The following is a 20,110-nucleotide window of genomic DNA, read 5'->3' as shown; positions in this document are numbered from 1 at the left end:
CTTTTCACCTTCTCTTCTCTGTTCCACTGGAATGACACTGCTTCATTTTCCTCACAACACTCCAACAAGTTTGTTTCGTGAGTGCTCTATCAAGTCCAGAAAAAGATGGAATAGTCCATTGCATGAGAAGGAAGGGGCGAGCACTCAAAACGATCATGATAGATTGGTATAAATCGAAGAAAACTTTAATCAGTTGTTATGAGTTGTTTGGGGCAATTGCCTGTGTTTGTCTAATGGCGAGTCCTACCCTGGTTGTTCATCTATATGTGGCCTGCAATTGGCTGGTGACCTGTTCAGGTTGTAGCCCTCCTCTCCCCCAAAGTCAGCTGGGACAGACTGGTTCCATCTCATCCGTGTTTCGAATGAGGATAAGCGCTATAAAAAATGGATTTATGGATAAATTATACCGTTAAACCAAGCCTTGCAGTGACTTCATACAAAGCAGACGAGACAGAGACATTAGACTTGCTTAAGTTTATTTGCAATTATGTGATCATTCACTGTGTCAGATCAGCTCATTACTTTAACTGGTCATTTTTCATAATTTTTTCATGTTTCACGTGTTTTTTTTAATTTGCTTTTGATATAATTGGTACAGGCAGACAGCAAAGCTCCTGTAATGTGATTTTTGTTTACTGAGGAATATATGTAAAGCTGCATTGCAAAAATGATGCTATTATTATTATTATTACTTTTCAACTGCTGTTCAACACATAGTGAGCTATGAACGTGGCCATCAAAGGACTCCATGGGATTGCACTGCAAATAAAGGCCTCGTCTGGTATGTTGATCGGGTTACGGTTCTGCTTTGTCACACAGATGACACAGCTGTGTTTCGGAACAGCTGGGTGGCATCAATAGCACCAAAGTGACACACCAGTCTAAATGTATTCATTTAACTTTGCACCTGCATTTTGTTACTCTTTGCTAGACATTGAAACACAAATGAGTTTTACTCTTTTTTTTTCATATGCTTTTTAGTTCTTGTCATGACACAGGCCTTCACATTATCAAATCCTGTTCTTTTCAGTTGTCCTTGTCGTCTTTGTCAGTGTGGCCCGAATCTCTCTCCTGCTCCCTCTTGGATTCCTTCACCACCTGATGGGAAAATAACATTAATACCGTTGTGTATGTGACAGGTTAGCCTACTGAAAATATGAGAAAGTGCATCATTTGAATTACAATGCTGTATTATTTCATAAGAATCCATACCTCTCCATCTCTAGTCTCAACTGTCTTTATCACCACAGTCCTCTTGGTGCCACTGGTTGGTATAGGTTCATAATCTGAAATAGGTAGAGATCATTGTAATATACATTTTATAGCAATTAATATAACATATTCACTGGCAACCAGGCCAATTTGTGCTCTTTTCTCGCCCAAAGTGAGCTGGGATAGGCTCCCACACACCCGTGGCCTTAATGAGGACAAACTCTGAAAAAATAGATGCATTCATCACATTTTATATTATTTACTTTCCAATTAACTTGTATTTTTTTAACTAGAAGATTTTGGGTTTGGACCAAGAGTTGCAAAGGGCGTCTTTGCATTGATTGTCTCACTTCCCATTGAAGAGTTCCTGTCAATCATGTCAGCCATAGGACTACTGTCATTTTCATTCTATGTAAATAGACAGAGTGATGTGCAATGCCACAAACCTAATGAGGACTGTTGAACAGTATTTTCTAAAATGCACAGAAAGGCATTTGCCCTCTTTATTGTAGTTCCATGTATATCACTTCATAGTATGCCGCATAATAAATTATTTCAAATTGTATTGGGTGAATCACATTGTATTTCGCCCTGTTGCATCGAATCGCACGTGTGTGCCTTTAGGCGTTCCTTAACTGTATTTCCATATATTATAGTTGGCAGTCCAGCAATATGTGCATCAGCCTCACTGATGGAGATGCATATCCATATACTGTAATTGAGAAGAGCAATTCTTATGAACGGCAACGAGTTGAACAACTTTGGAATTTTTTTAGTCGACTGCAATATGATGAAAGTCCAGTAGTAGTTGAATCAATCCCTAACTTTTTTTTTGTGCCGCTTACCAGTTTCACATCAAGACATTTTGACAGACTGGCATCCATACATCCATCCATCCTCTGTACCGCTTATCCTCACTAGGGTCGAGGGCATGCTGGAGCCTATCCCAGCTATTTTAGGGCGAGAGGCAGGGTACACCCTGAACTATTCGCACTCACATTCACACCTAATGGGCAATTTAGAGTCTTCAATTAACCTACCATGCATGTTTTTGGAATGTGGGAGGAAACCTAAGCAGGCACGGGGAGAACATGCAAACTCCACACAGGCGAGGTCGGATTTGAACCTGGGTCCTCTGAACTGTGAGGCAGATGTGCTAAACAGACTTTCACTGTGCCGCCCCAAATGAAAACAAATAATTACAAATACAACTCATCATTACGCTGAATTAAGTTGTCGTAATTGGGGGCCCTGCACATGTTTTTCTCTTTAACTAGCTGGCTGGTCTCCTCTTGTGTTCCATAGCAAAGCCAAATTGTAGCCAAGCTCCCCAAAAAATAAGGATGTTTCTATTTCACTTGCGCTTTTATTGTCTTTGAGGGAAGACTTTCATATTTCTGTGCTACCGGTCTCCTTTTAAGTACACTATTTCCACATGCTTGTAGCACAGTATGAGCGGATGCCATTCTGCGATAAGTGGTACGACACAACACGTATTGTGATGTTGGTGCGTGTTGTGATATAAGGTCTCGTTATCACTCAGTTGTTGCCTGCACATTATTGGACATATCATTTTGGCAACAAAGATGGATATGAATATTTTAATACTAGCAGCGATCCGAATAGCCGAAGCTACTGTAGCTATTTTCATTCACAAACTGCTTATTTTTGTTCTTTGGGACCGTGCAGCTATATGAAGACTGTCGCCTTGTTGACTGAACATTTCACTCCTCCACAGAGTGTTATAGTACGGCGACAACATCAGACGGGCAAGTCATAAGTTCTCTGTAAATTGGCTGGTTGGAATGCGGGATGTAAAAATTATTAAAAAGCGATTAGCAGTTGGTAGACCTCAAGTCAACTAGTCAACAAATGGGTTCACCCCCTGTGACCTACATTTACACTACTAGTACACAGCAACTGCTAGAAACTGAGAACTTAATTGTTTGCTGTTTGAATGGAAAACCACAACTCACCACGCTCACCAATGTGATTTGTCATGCCAATATTGAGGATAGGCATGGTGATCCTGAAGAAAAAATATGACACCAGTTTTATGGCATTCATTTCTTGTTAAATATAATTGAAACAAGGACAATACCGTCCCTCACCTGCTCTCCTCCCCCTCCAGTAGTTTACGATAAGTGGCAATTTCAATGTCTAGAGCCATCTTGACATTGAGGAGGTCCTGGTATTCCCGGAGGTGACGAGCCATCTCGTCTTTTAGGCTGCGAATCTCATCCTCCAATCTGCCCATGTTGTCCTGGTAGTTAGCGATCTCATTGCCGAACTGGTCCTCCATGTCACGCATCTGCCTCAGGAGCGCTTCATTCTGGAATTGTGCAGTGAATAACATTAAGGTTATAAATGATGCATGTAATTTGATGTAATGTAAAAGAGAAGACAAAATACTGTCCTGACCGTGTTTTTCAATGCATCAATCTCACAGTTCAGTGACTGGATCTGCCTCCTGGACTCAGTGGCCTCCTGCTTGGCCTGCTTTAAAGCATCACCATTGCGCTTGGCAGACTCAGTTAAATCTGCAAACTACATGCATAAAGATAATGATATTAAGATTAAAGTGCATCTGTGAGTGTGTGTTTTGTTTTTGTGTGTGTTGTTGTCAACCTTGGACTTATACCAGTCCTCAGATTCCTGCATGTTCTTCACTGCAATGGTCTCATACTGGGCCCTGATGTCCCTCAGAGCACCAGTGAGGTCTGGTCGGGTGCTGTGGTCCACCTCCATCCTCAGCTGCTGGGTCTGCACAGTCACCTGAACGTCCTGGATTTCCTGATAATAACAAGCAGGAAAAAACAGTTCTTGCTGTGCCACATACAGTAACGATTTGCACAGTTATGAACCATCACTTGTAATGCTTATTGTAATAGCCAATCACTCATTGTCAAACTGAAACCAAACAACTCTTATTGTCAAATATATTGGACTAGTATTAATATCAAATTGTATTAAACAATTAAGAAATAATGGTAAATCAGTTTTTACTTGTATAGCACTTTGACGGTGTCTCCTCATTCAACTACTGAGATTTGCAGCATCAGGAAAAACTAAAGGTTCATTATCTTGCTCAAGGACACTATGACATAGTCACAAGGGCGCAGGATCAAACCCACAACCTCTGGGTTGGGAGACAACCACTCTACCACCTGAGCCATGATACTTTCTGATAACTTCAATTTATATAGCCTCTTTCAGGGGACCCAGTGATTAAATGCTTGTTGTTTTCAAAATAATAAACGGTTCCCCCCAAAAAGAATGTCACCTACTTCATCATGCATCTTCTTGAGGAATTCAATTTCATCCATCAGGGACTCAATCTTCCTCTCAAGCTCCAAACGGGATAATGTGGCATCATCCACATCCTTATGGTTTCCAAAATACAAAGAAATAGATTTTGGCACTGTGGTTAGGCAAATTGTATGTATTACCGACACTGTATTACCTGTTCTGTATTGTTACCTCTGAAATTCAGTATGTTTGAATTAAAATTGTCTTTCCATGTTTCCATACTGAACAATGCGAGTGTTTTAAGAAGATGCAAGAGGAATCTATTCATACAATTTTCTACAAACAAAAATCCAGTGGGGAACCAAGACAATGGTTAGAAAAAATGTGTTCATTTATATCTTACACTATATAATTTATTCTTCTCACAACAGTGTGATGCTAAACATTCAGACAGATGTACAAGGTGTGTCAGAGAAATTCCAGAACTGGTGACGCAAAAGATATATTTCAAACCGAAACTACAAACTACGAGTTTCCCCCTTCAGTGTGGGCGAGACGATCAACTAGCACCTATAGAAAGAGATCTTGCGGCGTTTGCTTCGCCGCGAGTAGCGGGACAACCCGTGGCTGGTTCGTGATTACAACACACCCGTTCACATTGCAATGAGCATCTGAGAGTTCCTGGCCAAGAAGAACATTGCCATTATGGAGCAACCTCCCTACTCACTTGACCAGACTCTGTTTTTTTTTTTTTTTTTCCTGTTTCCAACCTGAAGGTAGTCATCAAATGCATTCGTTTTGAAGATGTGGACGACATCAAAATAGTCGTGAGCTGCAGAGGATCTCATAAGAATCCTTCCAGGAGTGTATGAAGGCGTGGCAGGGAAGACAGGGGAACTGCGTTAAACACTAGCTGGATTACTTCAAAGGGAAGAACTGGTAGTTTGAATTTTAAATATAGTATCTTTTGTGACACCAGTCCTGGAACCTTTCTGACACACCTTGTATGTTTCGACTTGTGAACTGTGTATTTACCTTGCGGAAGGCTGCAAGGTTATTCTCAGCATCTGCCCTCTTCTGGGCTTCTTCATCCAGCCTAGAAGACACACATGCACACACGCACGCACGCACACACATTGCTTATACACACTACTAATCTTTTTACACAAAGGGTATTCGTTGGGGGAAAAGCACTCTGGATCAATTTGTTGATTCGCTGTCCTGTAAAAGGCTTTTTGAAGTGAGCCTCATGGGAACACCAGCTGCTCCATTTCCACTAATGCAGTTCAATAAGGTCACCTTTTGTCTTTATAAGGATAACCATGCTCCCTATCTTTTATATCCACAATGTATAAAATGTATAAAATGCCCTGTGAGCAAATTGGAATGAAAATGATATATCTTGTTTCTGACAGAATGGCTTCTAATATAAAGTTGCAGTCAATATTTATAATCATAAATATTAGTACTGTGGATCACAATACTATAGAGGACATAAAGGTTCTCTGCGCCAACCTGATTTTCTGTCCATTTGGTTGATAAGTGCCGTTCCACTGTCCGGGCAAAATCATGCAGCGGCTGGACATTAACTAGATTAGCGGGAAAGCATCACATGGCTCCCTCGTCTTTAATTCATGGTGGGTTACACTGGGCCTTTTCTCCTAATGGGGTCTCTGGCACCATTTAATCAGCGCAAAGGGACAGTGAAAACTCACCTAATGGAGTCACTGAGTCACATTGATTTTTTTTCCCCCTGCTGCATCCATTTCCTCCTGCTCCTCTGCTGACCCCACCCTTTCTCTGACCATTCTCTTCTCATCTTTGCATGTCTGATGCATGTCATTGAAAAATGATGATTTTTCTGAGCACAGTGAACACAGTCAGCACACAATTGTAGTGAAACACCAGAACATTGGGAAGATTGAGGGAGTTAGCTGCCTTGCTTAAGGGCCCCAAAACTGGTAAAGCAGCTGAGGAAGTCAAACCTGGGACTTTGTGTTTAAATTAACATGTCTCAAATGAGGAAACACATCAACCCTAAACACACTTTGTTGTCTTTGTAATACAATAAGCTGATGCACAGTCGTGAGCTGTAGCATGTCGCAGCACGGTCCAGTCTGTTGATGGGCCACGCCCTACAGCACTATCTATCTATCTATCTATCTATCTATCTATCTATCTATCTATCTATCTATCTATCTATCTATCTATCTATCTATCTATCTATCTATCTATCTATCTATCTGTCTGTCTGTCTGTCTGTCTGTCTGTCTGTCTATCTATCTATCTATCTATCTATCTATCTATCTATCTATCTATCTATCTATCTGTCTATCTATCTATCTATCTATCTATCTATCTATCTATCTATCTATCTATCTATCTATCTATCTATCTATCTATCTATCTATCTATCTATCTATCTATCTATCTATATTTGTATTAACCTGTGTATCAATCAATGCATTTATCTTCTGTATCTGTATGTATTGGTTTATGTATCTGTATGTACTATACCTACCTTTCTGTGTGTATCTAAGTTGGTACCAACCTCTGCTTTAGTAGGCTCAGGTCCTCAGCCAGGTTGTCCCTCTCCAATTGGTATTGGTCCCTCTCCTTGCCGATGGCATCCATCTGGCGTCGCAGCTCCCTCAGCTCGTCCTGGAAGATCTCGGTGGCGCGGTTGGGCTGACCGTGCTGCTGCTGGCCTTTGTACTGGGTCAGCTCCTGCTGCAGTGCGCCATTCTGTTGCTCCAGGTAACGCACCTTCTCGATGAAGCTGGCGAAGCGGTCGTTTAGCTCTTGCAGCTCGGCCTTCTCGTTGCTGCGGGTGGTGAGGAACTCCTGGTTGATGGCCTCCGCCATGGTAAAATCCACCTTGTCATAGGTGAGGCGTTGGGGTTGAACGCTGGGGCGGGAACGTTGTTGGTGGTAGGTGGTGGAGCGGGAGGACACCATGGGAGACGCAGAGCGCATGTAGCGACCCCCGGAGACAGGTGGACGAGAGGACACGCTGGAATAAGAAGACATGGAGACAGGGTGTGGGCTCCCGAAGGTGCGCCTGTAGGAAGTGGAGGAATGCATAGAAGAATGGCTCATGGTTGGTATCTTGGTCTGGTCTCTTAGGAGAGAGGAGTGGTGCGGCTTGGAGAGTGTCCTCAAACCAGTGCTGGAGCTTTATATATTGCACATTTTCTTGTAATTCCTCACCCCCGCCCTTCCTTCCTCCATCACTCTTCGGCATGTCGACTCAGGCCACTCCCTTCCTTACAGAGAGGAAGCCTGCCTCTCCTTCCAGCACCACTCTCTGTCTGGACAGCTCCACCCTTTTATGTAACGAAGGGACATCACATTGCTGCTTCAATAAGTGAAGATGTGTCCTCACGACCACCCCGTCCCATCTTATGAGTTATGTCCTCTTTGGCGGGTGGTGCACGGTTCATTTTAATTCTTTCATCCACATTCTACACATGATTTCCGCCTGTCTCCCACCTGTAGTATCCTTTCCATTTTTAACTGTGTTCTCATGCTGATCTTTTAATGGGATAGTTTGAATGCAGTCCTGTTTCTTTCATTTTTTTACATCCACTTATCTCCCTCCCTCTCATTCTCTTTCCGCTGCCTCTCCTTTTACAGTAATTCAATACTTAATTGACATCCTGGGCGTCTGTGGCACCACCATGACTCTGCAGTTATTCAATAGCCTTTATGCTTTACATCCAGTAATCCATACTAGTCAAATACATCAGAGGGAATGAAAAATATAAACTCACTTGGGAAGATAACATAAATGCTAGGAGTTTAGTGCATTTTGTTTGCAATGGATAAAGTTTAATATGCAACACATTTTGTAATTCTTATCTCAAATTACTGTAAAAAGGTTTTCATCCCAGATTTACTGAACACAGTACATTGCTGTTAAAACTTTAAATGAGTGTTGTAATCCATCTTTTGAATGTTCAAATCTGTGAGAATATACAAGTGTGTGTATTCCAGATATTATTGATCCTTTGACTTTCTGGTTGGGTTAATGGGTTGGGCTGAGTTGTGGCTTTACCGTCCTCGGAAGTGATGGATACACTTGCCGAATGTGTGTGTGTGTGTATGTGTGTGTGCCTGCGTGCACGCGTGCATGTGCACATGTGTGCTCTATGGTCATTTTAATTGCGCTCTGCAGACAGACAATCATTCCAGCATAAAGCTGATGTCATTCTGAGCATGCTCAGTGAATGGGTGTGGCACGGCATGACCAGTTCTGCTTTATACTCTCTTTTGTATATCAAAAGTCCTACACCACCAAATGTACATGTAATATATACTACAATATTTTCTTTTCAAAAACCTTCACAGAAAGTGCATTCATCACTTCTTCTGATGAAATGTCAGTAATGGGTGTCTTCTGGAGCATCTACACAAAAATAATTTTATTCCATTTCTCTTTTTTATCCAAATGCGAACGACCATTTGATTGACAATTTTTTTTTTATTTCCCTCCATCTTGTCCTGCATGTCTGCTACCACCGATGTCTGGCCTTGTGTGTCATAAATGGTCTGTGTTCATCCTTGTCTTCTGTAATCTAATCAACCTGCATTGTGGTATTGCCTTCCTTTCCCCCTATGTTCTACTCTCTCTGCTCACAGCACATTTACTTTCTCTTCTTCACATTTTTTGGGGGATTAAAACATTTAGCTCCATCAAGCACATATGGCCTTCTTTGAAGCATGTGGGGTATCACACTTTATCAGGGAGAGAGCCAACACTCATTAAACACCCACACATTTAATGTTTTTTTTTTTTTTTGCGGGACTCAGCTGTACCAGTAACGCAACCCCTTGCCAGATGTTACCATTAGGGATTGATCCTTCTGCTTCTCAGAGAAACACCAGAGGAACCACAAATCCAATCATGGACAAGATCGAGCTACAGTGTCTGTTTCCATTTCCACTCGCAGGATGTGTGTCAGGTTTCATATCTTAATGGGTATCTAGATATCAGCAGCTTGGGGATATCAAGAGGATCTCGGCTTCGAAGGCAAAAGACCTCATAAAGAAACATGTATGTATGTCATGGTAAATGCACAGAGCTCCAAATTAGATCATTGCTTTGACATAAGACATCATTTGTGAATCTGGTCTTGGCAGACATGGCAGACAAATCATGATACTGTACCTCTCTGACATTGATTGAATCTTTGTGGCATGAATGAGGATGCGTGTGACCGGTCTGCAAGTTCAACCAAGCTAGCGTTGTTGTCTGGCCTGTGAAAAATGATGTCCAAAGCAACGTGGTCGCATGGCCAGGCGCATCAGTTGTTAAAAATGGAAACCAGTTACCAAGAGCCCAATCATCAGCCTGGGATGAGCAACGGTTATTTAGCAATCAGAGTACTGAAATGCTGCAGCTCTGGAAGATATGGAGTACATTTTGGGGAAAAAAAGAAAAAAGAAAAAGGAAGACACGATAGCCAGGAAGGTAATTTTGTAGCTTCCACAAGGTGCCTCCTGATGACAGATCCGTCACAATAATTTTCAAATCAATAAAATCAGACATGAGCACAGAACACAACATCCGTTATGAGCAAGCTGACTCATGCAGTATGCTCACAATGTTACAAAGGGCATCATTTATTATCAGTATTTGTTCCAGTCCTTTAGCCACCTTAATTAAATGTGTTTCCTACATCGACGTCAGCCTTCCTTGCAGCACCGGAGAGTGTCATGTGACAAGCATGTTACTAGCATGCAGACCTTTGTGCATGCTGCCTGACACATGAAGCTATCCCAAGACTTTGTGGATCTGGATGCTCAAGATATGACTGTGCAGATTTTATGTAGGCAGTGGTCCCCAACCACCGGGCCGTGGACCAATACTGGTCCGTGGGACATTTGGTACCCGGCCGCACTATTTTATTTATGATCAGAGTATGAAATAAGTTTTATTATGAAAATCAGATGCATCCCCCTGTGCCTCCGTACACGCCAAACTGCTCGTCCCGGTAACATGATAGGGTAGTAAAATGGTAAGCCCACAAGTTAGCAAAAATGAGTAAAAAATAAACTTCTTTGGGGAGCGTCTTTGAAAAATGGAAAAGGCCATAGGATGATAGAGAAGAGGAGCCTAAAATTTCCAAGAAAAAGTAAGCTGCATTTAAGAGACAATATCAGCAGTCCTACTTATAATACGGTTTACCACGGATTATACGATTCTCATACACCAGTCCCGCTTTGCATAACAAGTGGCAACAGCCTCGCAAATGAAGCATTCATTCACTCGTTTTCCGTACCTTTTAACCGCACTAGGGTCACAGGTGTGCTGGAGCCTATCCCAGAGGCGGGGTACACCCTGAACTGGTCGCCAGCCAATCGCAGGGCATATATAAACAAACAACCATTCGCACTCACATTCACATCTATGGGCAATTTAGAGTTTTCACTTAACCTACCATGCATGTGTTCGGGATGTGGGTGGAAACCGGAGTAGCCGGAAAAACCCACGCAGGCACAGGGAGAACATGCAAACTCCACACAGGCGAGGCTGGATTTGAACACAGGTCCTCAGAACTGTGAGGCAGATGTGCTAACCAGTCTCTCACTGTGCCGCTGAAAATGAAGCGATAAGGTCTTAAAAACGGCCAAAAAGCAGTGAATACCGTGCTATTTCCAATATCCTCTCTGATTATGCACTAGGCCTGACATAAGTACCACACTTTAGGTGTCATTGTCTCCTACCCAAAGATGGGACAAGCTGTTTGACTGGAAAGTGCAGGGATCCCACTAATTACAGCTACATTCAGAGTGACGGCGAGTTATATTTTAAATAATGTTTTTTCCATGTGTTTCCATGCCTTTACATCAAAAATAGAGTTTTACGTGAAAGCAGTCTGTGGGACAACAAAAGCTTACGGTATTGTTGCAGAAATGAGGTAAGTAAGTATCATTATAAAAGAGGGAAACAGGTTAAAGGGATAAAATAGCATTTTATTCACATTAGAACACTGGTGCTCTGTGATATGGGAGAAGTTATTAGATTTGGAAGCAAATTAGCAAACCTTGATTTTCCTATTTAGGTTATATATAAAATAAGGTCAACAATTATGGCCAGTTTATACAAATATATAAGGCAAAATAAATATCCCAGACACTAAAATTGTTTAGGTTTTTTTCATCTTCGTGACGAGCTTTGCTCTCTTGTTTATTTCAAGACGATCACAGAGTATGTAGATGAATGTTGTACAGTTTTTTAATCGGATATTTAGTACACTGTGGTGTTCATATTCACACAATCCTCCCCTGAAGCAGTGGACGGCTCTCTCCAGGCGACTGTCGCATCAGCATCTTCCACAACAACAATGGCACTGACGTAACTGCGGAGCTGCCGCCATCACTGTCTTCTCTCAGTGGCTGGTACAGCTTGACGCGCCTGTTTGAAGCCATATAAAGATGAGAGGTAATGAGATTTCACTGTATAGATGAGAACACTACCTTAAATCCCTGTATAGATGCTATTCAAGTCAGAGGATTTCATGAAATTCAAATATCAATAACAGCCGTTACAAGCAGCTTTATAACCTCCGAGCAGCATATGTTAATGTTACCCTTTGTGTGTACCCTTATTTGTGTGCCAATGTCTTTTTGCTGGATATTATTGATTTTTTTTTCTATAATGGATAGCTATTCCACCAAGGTTGTTCCAATAAAACTCTCTTGTGTAATTTTTGTTGAGGGTTACGAGGAAGGCTGACACCCTGGACAGATTGCCCATCAATTTTGGGGCAAATGCAAATGGGCAATTGAGTGGGAATCAAGACAGTCACCTATGTGAATCACTGCACTTCCAATGGTATTATTTATGACATTATGAAATAAATTGCTGCTTAACTTCTTCATGATTGATGGGAGGCACTCAGCCGCTAGGCATAATTGTGCATGAGGAATTTAGATGCATCAAAGTTCACAAAGTGAAGCACAACCACAACCCATGGCCACATTCATAACATGAAAAAAATGATCAAAGTCGTTAATTTGATTTAGATAAATTTGGTTGTACCTGAACTAATAGAAATGTAGAAACCAATTACCTATGGTTCGAAGCTATAATGTCAAACAGTAATGTCAATTGCATGGAAAAGTGCATCCACCATGTTTGCTTACATCTCTGTCAAATCATATTACTGTAAAATGTATTTCGCTTATGAAGACTTTTGTTTCATTTGCTCAAGAATAAATTTGGTCAATTTCCAAAAATGTGCGTTCCCAATTGCTTTACAGGTGACAAAAGTCTTCAACCTTTTTTTTTTTTTTAAATGACCCAAAACCTGGTGGCTCACCTGTACATCAAACCAATACAGCAAACCACACAGGCAAGAACCAACACACCAATGATTATGGCAGCAGTTCCAGCTGGGGAACCACCAGAGGCTGTGATGGGAAGCAAATTACAAAAAATGATTTAACAATCAAATCAGTGAGTGACTTTAATGAATGTTACATACACCCACCTACTGCCACGATGACCTGAGCACTTGCCATGGCAAGACTGACATCATTAGTCAAGGAGACATTGAGACAGAAAACACCAGACTCATTGAAGAACTGGCGAAGGACCATTTGGCAGTCAGGAGAGGGCGTGGCCACGCTGCAGACAGTTTCCATTGGGGTGATACACTCAGCATCCGAAACGACTGTGCAAACCTCACTTGGTAAACTAGGAGAAAGATCACTAGGTTTTAAAAAAAAGAAACAATCTGATGAACCAAACATTCACAAAGGCTGTTTTGTTTCTGTCGAAGAGATATTAATTAAAAAAGGGGTATGCTTTTGTCTTTATTATGCACATTAGAGATGCACAGATTCCCTGGTCGAGAACTAGAGTTATTGTATGCCCACCCAAACCCGTTTGAATGCCCCCCAGGATTTTGCCTAATGTTGTTGCACGTAAGAGTAAAACTCTACACTTTATTGAACAATTCAACTAATACAACTTACTTCCATTTTGGCACTCATCAGGTTAAAAATGTATATGCTTACAGGCTAACAAACAGAGACACCATGTGACATCAGTGATTCAGCCGTACAGTGTTTTAATGCATTGTGATCCCTCACCTTCCTTGACAGCTAACGGTGACATCCACGGCATTCTGAACCAGCTCAGTTGCCAGCGACACAACATTGGAAATCTGTACAATCTCAACACTCTCAATACCCTCTGCATGATTAAAAACAAAAAGAACATCATGAGCCCACACTATTTCTATTGAGTTATACACAAGTGTAGAATCCTTACAAGTTTGGCGACTTACGGACAACATCGACAGAGGTGACGAGGGAGCCGTAACGGTAGACCATGCATTCTGCTGAAACTTCTGGTGCTTGTCTTTTGACCACAACAAGGGCAACTTGTGCTGGATCTGCTTCCACTTCAGCTTGGACTTCCCCTTCGGTTAGAAGTTGTAGAGTGGAGATTTTGCATTGAGACTTTCACACATTGTTTGTTGTCTGTGAAGCTTAGTACATTTGCTCTGGAAAAAAATTGAATTCGAAAAGCATACAGTTGTGATATGCATTATGGGATGGCAATGTTTTCCTTTCTGGTATGTTGTTTATAGCTAACACTGCACAGGGCAGTGATTCAATTGTACAATGAATGTATATTAATGAATGTATCCCATAATTCTTATAATTCTTTTTTAAATAAGTAAGTAATTTCCTCTATTTAGGGGTTTGTCATTCAAAATAAAGAGTGGGTGGGTGTGGCTTTGGAGCAAAATTTTACATTTGTAGACTGATGAATCATTTTGTTATTTGTACTATGCATAAAAAAAAGCACGAGACCGCAAAAGCGAATACTGTGATTGTCCCACTATTTTCTAAATACGAATAATGTCACTTATGTGGCATAAGTGCATTATTGACACACCTGCTGGAGCTGCAGTAGCGACAGCAACATCGCTGTCACACTCAGTCATTTGTGCCTCAGCACAAGCTGCCTCTGCTTCTTCTACAGTGGCGCTCTCAGTGGCTGCGGGGACTACAACATTAACAGCGGGGGCTGCTGTTTCAGTCTGGACCACCTCTGTTGCATACTCAGCAGCAGCAGCAACCGCAGCTTCTTCTTCCACCGCTACGGTGACTTCAGGGACAACGGCCTCTGGGAGGACTGTAGCTGCTACACCTACTGCGACTGGGGCCTCGGAAGCAGCTACGTCAACCACGGGAACATTCTCTGCAGCTTCCTCATTTACTTCGTTCACAGCAGGGGTTTCAACCTCTGCTGCGTCTTCAGCTGCGGGTTCAAGAGGTGCAGTGGTGGCCACCTGGCCGGCAGCAGCATCTTCAGCAGCGACTTCAACCTCTGCGGCAGGAGCAGCAGCGGGGGCTAGAACTTGTTCTGCTGGAGCAACGGGTGTCTCAATCGCTGCAGGGGCTGCTGAAACAGCCTGTACTTCATCCGCTCCTGCATCAATTGCTGCCTCTGCGTCGACTGCGTTGGCGGTGGTTTCGGCCGGCTGCACAGAGCCCTCCACTGGAGTGGCATCAGGGACAGGCTCGTCAGCTGCTGCTGCTGGGTCAGTGTCAGGGGTCACAACTACAACCGGTACAGCAGAGGCAACCGGAACTCCTAATGGAAAAGTGAAGAGTTAGCTTCAAACTTCACTTCAATTCAGCCATGACATCCATCCATCCATTATCCGAGCTGGTTATCCTCACAAGGGTCGGGGGAGTGCTGGAGCCTATCCCAGCTATCTTCGGGCGAGAGACGAACTAACTAACTAACTAACTAACCAAACTAAAACACAACGATAAACATATTATTAAATGAATACCTATCTGACAGTATCAATCAAAAGTGATCAATCACGCTTACTTTGACAGTATAATCTTTTGATAAAGCTGTTGTGTTGAATCTCATTAGATTGTTCAGGTGTACCTAATGTTGTGGCCAGTAGGTGCATGTCCCTGATAATTTCTTTGTATTCTCAATAAGAAATATAGCTATTCTAAAGTATATAACATGAACACTTACTATATGACAATTTTAGTGGTTCATTTATTTCATTTATCGGCCAGAAATGAATTTTAAAGTGACTGCAGTGTATCAAGTGGAATGATGACTGTACCATAAAACCCATCATGCTGCTCATGTACTGTATGTAATAGCCTTTGACACACCTCCAGGCGCTGTTTATGTGAGTGCTAACATTTCCACATTTAAAAATCTTACCAGCTGATGGGTTTACACAACCATTGGGGATGCTCGCCATCAGGACCACTTGAGGTTTGAAGCTCCCGACTGCAAGGTATGTGTGTGTGACCGTCCGCTCCCTGGAGATCAGAGTTCCAGTGCTGTCTCCAAAGTCCCAGCTGAAGCTGATATCAGCACTACTCAAGTATTGGCTGGGATCATGAAGGTTGACGCTGAAAGCAACGGCGCGGTTCTGGATGAAGTTTGAGTCGTCTTGGTTTAGGTCATTGACTTGAGCCAGGGATACAGTAAAGGGAACTTGGTCTGATGATGAAGAGAAACAATACAGATGTTGTAATGAGACGTAAGATAACATAACAAAGGTTCCATAACAAAGGTTAACCCTAACCCTCACCCGTGATTGTGAAGACCGTGGAGGCATAGCCGAGGGGGATAAACTTGTTTTTTCCACGGCAGTGATAGATGACAACCTCCATGCTGTAGGAGCCCAGGGAGACACCGTCTGTTGAGATGGCGAGCGAGGAGGAGGGCCCGTCTGCCACCTGCCAGTACTTACCTGTAACATGTGATCATAAATATGAGCAAATATTGCACAAACTCGTCTTAATGGCACAGTGTGGAGAAAACCAGGATTGTCATTTTCTATATTCAGTAACTTAACCATATAATGCCTATGTTCATGCACATAATGGTGAAAATTGGAAAAAAAAGTGATATAATCACTGTTTGACTGTTTGTGCTTTAATTATTTGGGGGGTGGGGGTACTATTTTTCTGCTCCTGGATAGCAGAATTTACTTCAAGATCAATAAAGTGTACATTCAGCCTTCCAAGCCTAACTTAATTGTTTTAGAAAATGCAATTACATCAGGAAATATTGTTGTAAGATGATACAGATATTGCCACAACAGCTCCATTTCAATATTCATAGTGATAAGCGCCAGGCTGGCCTGGCTGGAAAACATCATTTAACTACTTGATTATCTCTTGCGTGGTTATTTGGTTGATCAGAGTTTCTGTATAAGTGCATGTAAAACCAGCAAAAACCAAGCCAGAATATAAAATTACCACAAGTTTGGAATGTGTCACATGTGTAACTTGCATGTACTTTAAAAAAAATAAATAATAATCTGTAGTTTTTACAGGAAAAAAAAAAAAAAAAAAAAAAAAAAAAATCTGGCAGCTGGTTTGACAGAATTTTCCCATAAAAAATATAATAAAAATATTTGGCGGCATGGTGGACTGGTTAGAGCGTCTACCTCACAGGTTCTGAGGACTGGGGTTCAATCCCCGGCCCTGCCTGTGTGGAGTTTGCATGTTCTTTTATGAACTATATATATATATATATATATATATATATATATATATAGCTTTTGTAATTTACTAAATGTTTTTTTTTTTATTTGTATTTCTTTCTGTCATTACTTTACAGCCTTTTGTTGTACATTTCATGGTAATGTTTTACTCATATCGTGGACTTGGATATATGATTTGAAGTGTTATTTTTTTTTAATTGTTTAATTGGTATCTTTTTGCTAGAAATATTACAAACTACGTATTGCTGAAAAATATTCAGAAATTAAAGTCAATGTCACACTAAGGTGCCATTTAAATTAGTTGATATTTCACTATCTGACAGATTGGACATGTTAAGCTTGACAACATTCAAGTACACATGTGACAAAAAAGTTTTGCTGTGTAAATGCAATAGTCTTACCCCATGTCTTCCAAACATACACATAGTGGGGCTTCCTGTCCCGGGTCCAGGTGAAAGGCGTGCCATCAGGGAACACCCAATTCAACTCATTGCTTTGGTCTGGATACACAGCCTGGCCCGCCTGATACTGTTGCCCTGCAGATAAGTTTCCCTAGGTTACCACATTTACAGTAGCTGTAAAGGTGGGGCAGAATAATCTAAACACATCTAATTATGATGTTGTAAACCACTGCAAACTGCAATAATAAACAATGGTAAATGAAAACATCTTTGACAGTGTAACTGAAATTTGAACAATATTACCTTGTTTTATCTTGTTTATCTTTTGTTTATCTCATTAGATTGTATAGGTCATATGATCGTTTTAGATGCTTAGACGTTTGTTTTCATGTCATGATACAGCACTACTTCTGGATCTCACTTTCCACGGACTTACCATCAACTGTGCAGTTACGTGCCCAAACCACCTGCCCATCAGCAAGCGCAGTTTGGTTTGGAGGGAAATTAAGATTAATACTAAAGGTTGATTTTGCTCCAAGCAGTGTGGGCGCATCGTTCTTGAGATTAAACGTAACTGGACCACCTGAAGAAGATGAAGAAGCGGAAGATAACTTTCCATTGTTTATGTTGTCAGAGAGAATGAATTGTAGATCTAAACAGCAAACGATCATCCTTACCAGACCAACAGTTTCTGAATCTTGGGTCTCCCTCCTTCCACACGGGGTACATGCGGGAGTTCCATGAGCGGTAACGTGTGAAATGACTTCGAGCCTCTGAATGAAAGGTCATTGACGTGTGATAAAGCAATCAATTAAAACACTAAAAAACATACTTGAATTCTATTTGTAGATATTGTCATAATTACAAGCATTAACTATGACGCTGTGTAACTTTACCATCACCTCATACTTGACTACATAAAAGTACAAAAGTTAGTATGTATTTTCAAAGCAGATATTTGTATGATGTAATAAACTTAATCAATTATTTGAACCCATACACCTGCTTATAGAAGCCATAGAGAATAAGAAGTGGTCAATGATTTTCGAGTTGAGGAGTTTGAGGCGGTGCAAATCACACGACCTGCAAACCCCCTCAAGCCTTTTCATGTGACCATCAGCTGAGCAGCAACATCCGTAATCTTCACTTCAGGAATGAGGCCTCCCACACCCTTGCGTCTATGTGTGCATGTATCTATGCATTATGTGATTTACAGTTTGACAAGTTGTGGTTGATGGATCTCCAGATAATCAATGTATATTTACACAGTGATGGAACCATGACCATGAATATGTTTGATTTAGAAAATAACCGGAGGGGTCCATATACTGTAGAACGTTTGCTGCATTTTAAGTACACTTGGTTAAAAATGAACACTAGGATTAAATATCGATACTATCTCTGATTAAAACCACTAATTATTTATTTAATTAAGTATTAAAAATATGGTTACACTGTGTGCCCAAATTCTGCACTTCATGAATTATTTGCTGTATGATATACAGGTAGTTGTTTATACTGTATGTCTTTCTTGGTTGTGCCAGTGTGACAAAAGGTGTGAAACCATTAATTTGCCCCCTCAATTTGTTGTCCAAACAAACATAATAAAGTCAAACAGACTGTGACATGCTGAAATTAATGAGACGCATCATGTGTGGAATCATATTAGTCGTGGTAATTAACAACACTTATGTTTGTTTTTACAGAAGAACCATATCACAATGGGTTTATAAAAGGATCATTTATAAAAGCAGACATTTGATCAACATTTATCAATTATCTGACTTACTTTGTGCAGTGGTAGATATCAAGGCCAAAGCCATCATCATCATCAGCAGCAGAGTCTTCATCCTGTCTTAGGTTGTGTGTCTCTTCCCACACAGAACCCCAAACCTCACCAATGGCTCCTGAACCCGAACGTAACGCCCACAGAGCCTTTGGAAAAGTCCTCACTCTCTTTAAGAATCTCCTGAACCAGAATTAACATAAACATTCTTCTACCCTCTGACATCACTGCTGGTCTGTAAGCTGGCACCACCCACCTTTTGCACAACTTTTCTTTTGCACAGCCACAGACATTAATTAAGCAATTTTTATATTAACTTTTGCTTGATTGAACTGTGCCTAACACATTAAATAATTTAGATTGTTCCTTTTTTTATAATGGTGATTCTCAACCGGTAGGTCGAGACACAAAAGTTGGTGGCGGAATAATTATAGGTGGGTTGCAGACAGCTGGTAAACAATTTCAGCTGGTCCTCAGTTTACCACTTCAGTTTGCGACTTGTGACTTAACAACAATAGGGAAACGCGAGTCCCAGCGTGACAACGGTTGAGAACCACAGCTTTTGATGCTTCAATGATGCCAATGAGGTTTTGTTCCTGGAAAGATAAACAGATAATTTTGTGCACGTCACACATTAACATCTCATGCCAGTGTGTGAGGCGTATGACTTTTCAGCTACGTGCGTTTGCTTGTCACAGGATGAAAGGGAAAATGGCAAATCAAAAGCATCCTTTTATTTCAACATTCTTCGCAACCCTGGCTTTTCACCTCAGGCTACTCTTACCAGCCGTCATGAGAATCACAGGCGAACTCGTGTTCCATGTAGATACATGGTTTTACAAAAATGTGCCTTTTACTGTTTGGAATTACAGCCATTTTAAGTCTAATATATCATATTGGGGGTGTGGGGGACATTTTAAAAAAGGCTCACATTTTCTGGAATT

At 41.2% G+C, this 20,110-nt stretch overlaps 2 protein-coding genes across 3 annotated transcripts; both read right to left on the bottom strand.

The window, feature by feature from the left end:
* Window positions 1-459: 459 nt before the first annotated feature.
* On the bottom strand, window positions 460-7,633 carry prph (peripherin). 2 transcript variants are annotated; one of them, XM_061785716.1, is made up of 9 exons: window positions 7,013-7,633; window positions 5,497-5,557; window positions 4,500-4,595; window positions 3,841-4,005; window positions 3,634-3,759; window positions 3,324-3,544; window positions 3,198-3,241; window positions 1,213-1,286; window positions 460-1,098 (listed from the first exon to the last, which is right to left on the bottom strand). In XM_061785716.1, exons 1-9 carry the CDS (start codon window positions 7,558-7,560, stop codon window positions 1,027-1,029), a joined length of 1,407 nt encoding a protein of 468 aa, XP_061641700.1. In that variant the 5' UTR covers window positions 7,561-7,633; the 3' UTR covers window positions 460-1,026. The 2 variants fall into 2 exon arrangements, with proteins under 2 accessions (XP_061641700.1, XP_061641699.1); XM_061785715.1 differs by having other exon boundaries at window positions 3,189-3,241; window positions 7,013-7,631.
* A 3,785-nt stretch (window positions 7,634-11,418) lies between these two features.
* Window positions 11,419-19,334, bottom strand: pmela (premelanosome protein a). The gene is made up of 12 exons (XM_061786101.1): window positions 19,170-19,334; window positions 18,058-18,153; window positions 17,817-17,963; window positions 17,381-17,515; window positions 16,059-16,220; window positions 15,683-15,967; window positions 14,378-15,079; window positions 13,761-13,895; window positions 13,564-13,666; window positions 12,960-13,165; window positions 12,789-12,879; window positions 11,419-11,881 (listed from the first exon to the last, which is right to left on the bottom strand). The coding sequence occupies exons 1-12, from the start codon at window positions 19,228-19,230 to the stop codon at window positions 11,737-11,739; spliced, it is 2,268 nt and encodes a 755-aa protein (XP_061642085.1). The 5' UTR covers window positions 19,231-19,334; the 3' UTR covers window positions 11,419-11,736.
* Window positions 19,335-20,110: the final 776 nt, after the last annotated feature.

This window comes from Phyllopteryx taeniolatus, chromosome 9, assembly GCF_024500385.1.
Source record: "Phyllopteryx taeniolatus isolate TA_2022b chromosome 9, UOR_Ptae_1.2, whole genome shotgun sequence".
Lineage (NCBI taxonomy): Eukaryota > Metazoa > Chordata > Actinopteri > Syngnathiformes > Syngnathidae > Phyllopteryx > Phyllopteryx taeniolatus.
This window is presented reverse-complemented; position numbering and strand designations above follow the sequence as displayed.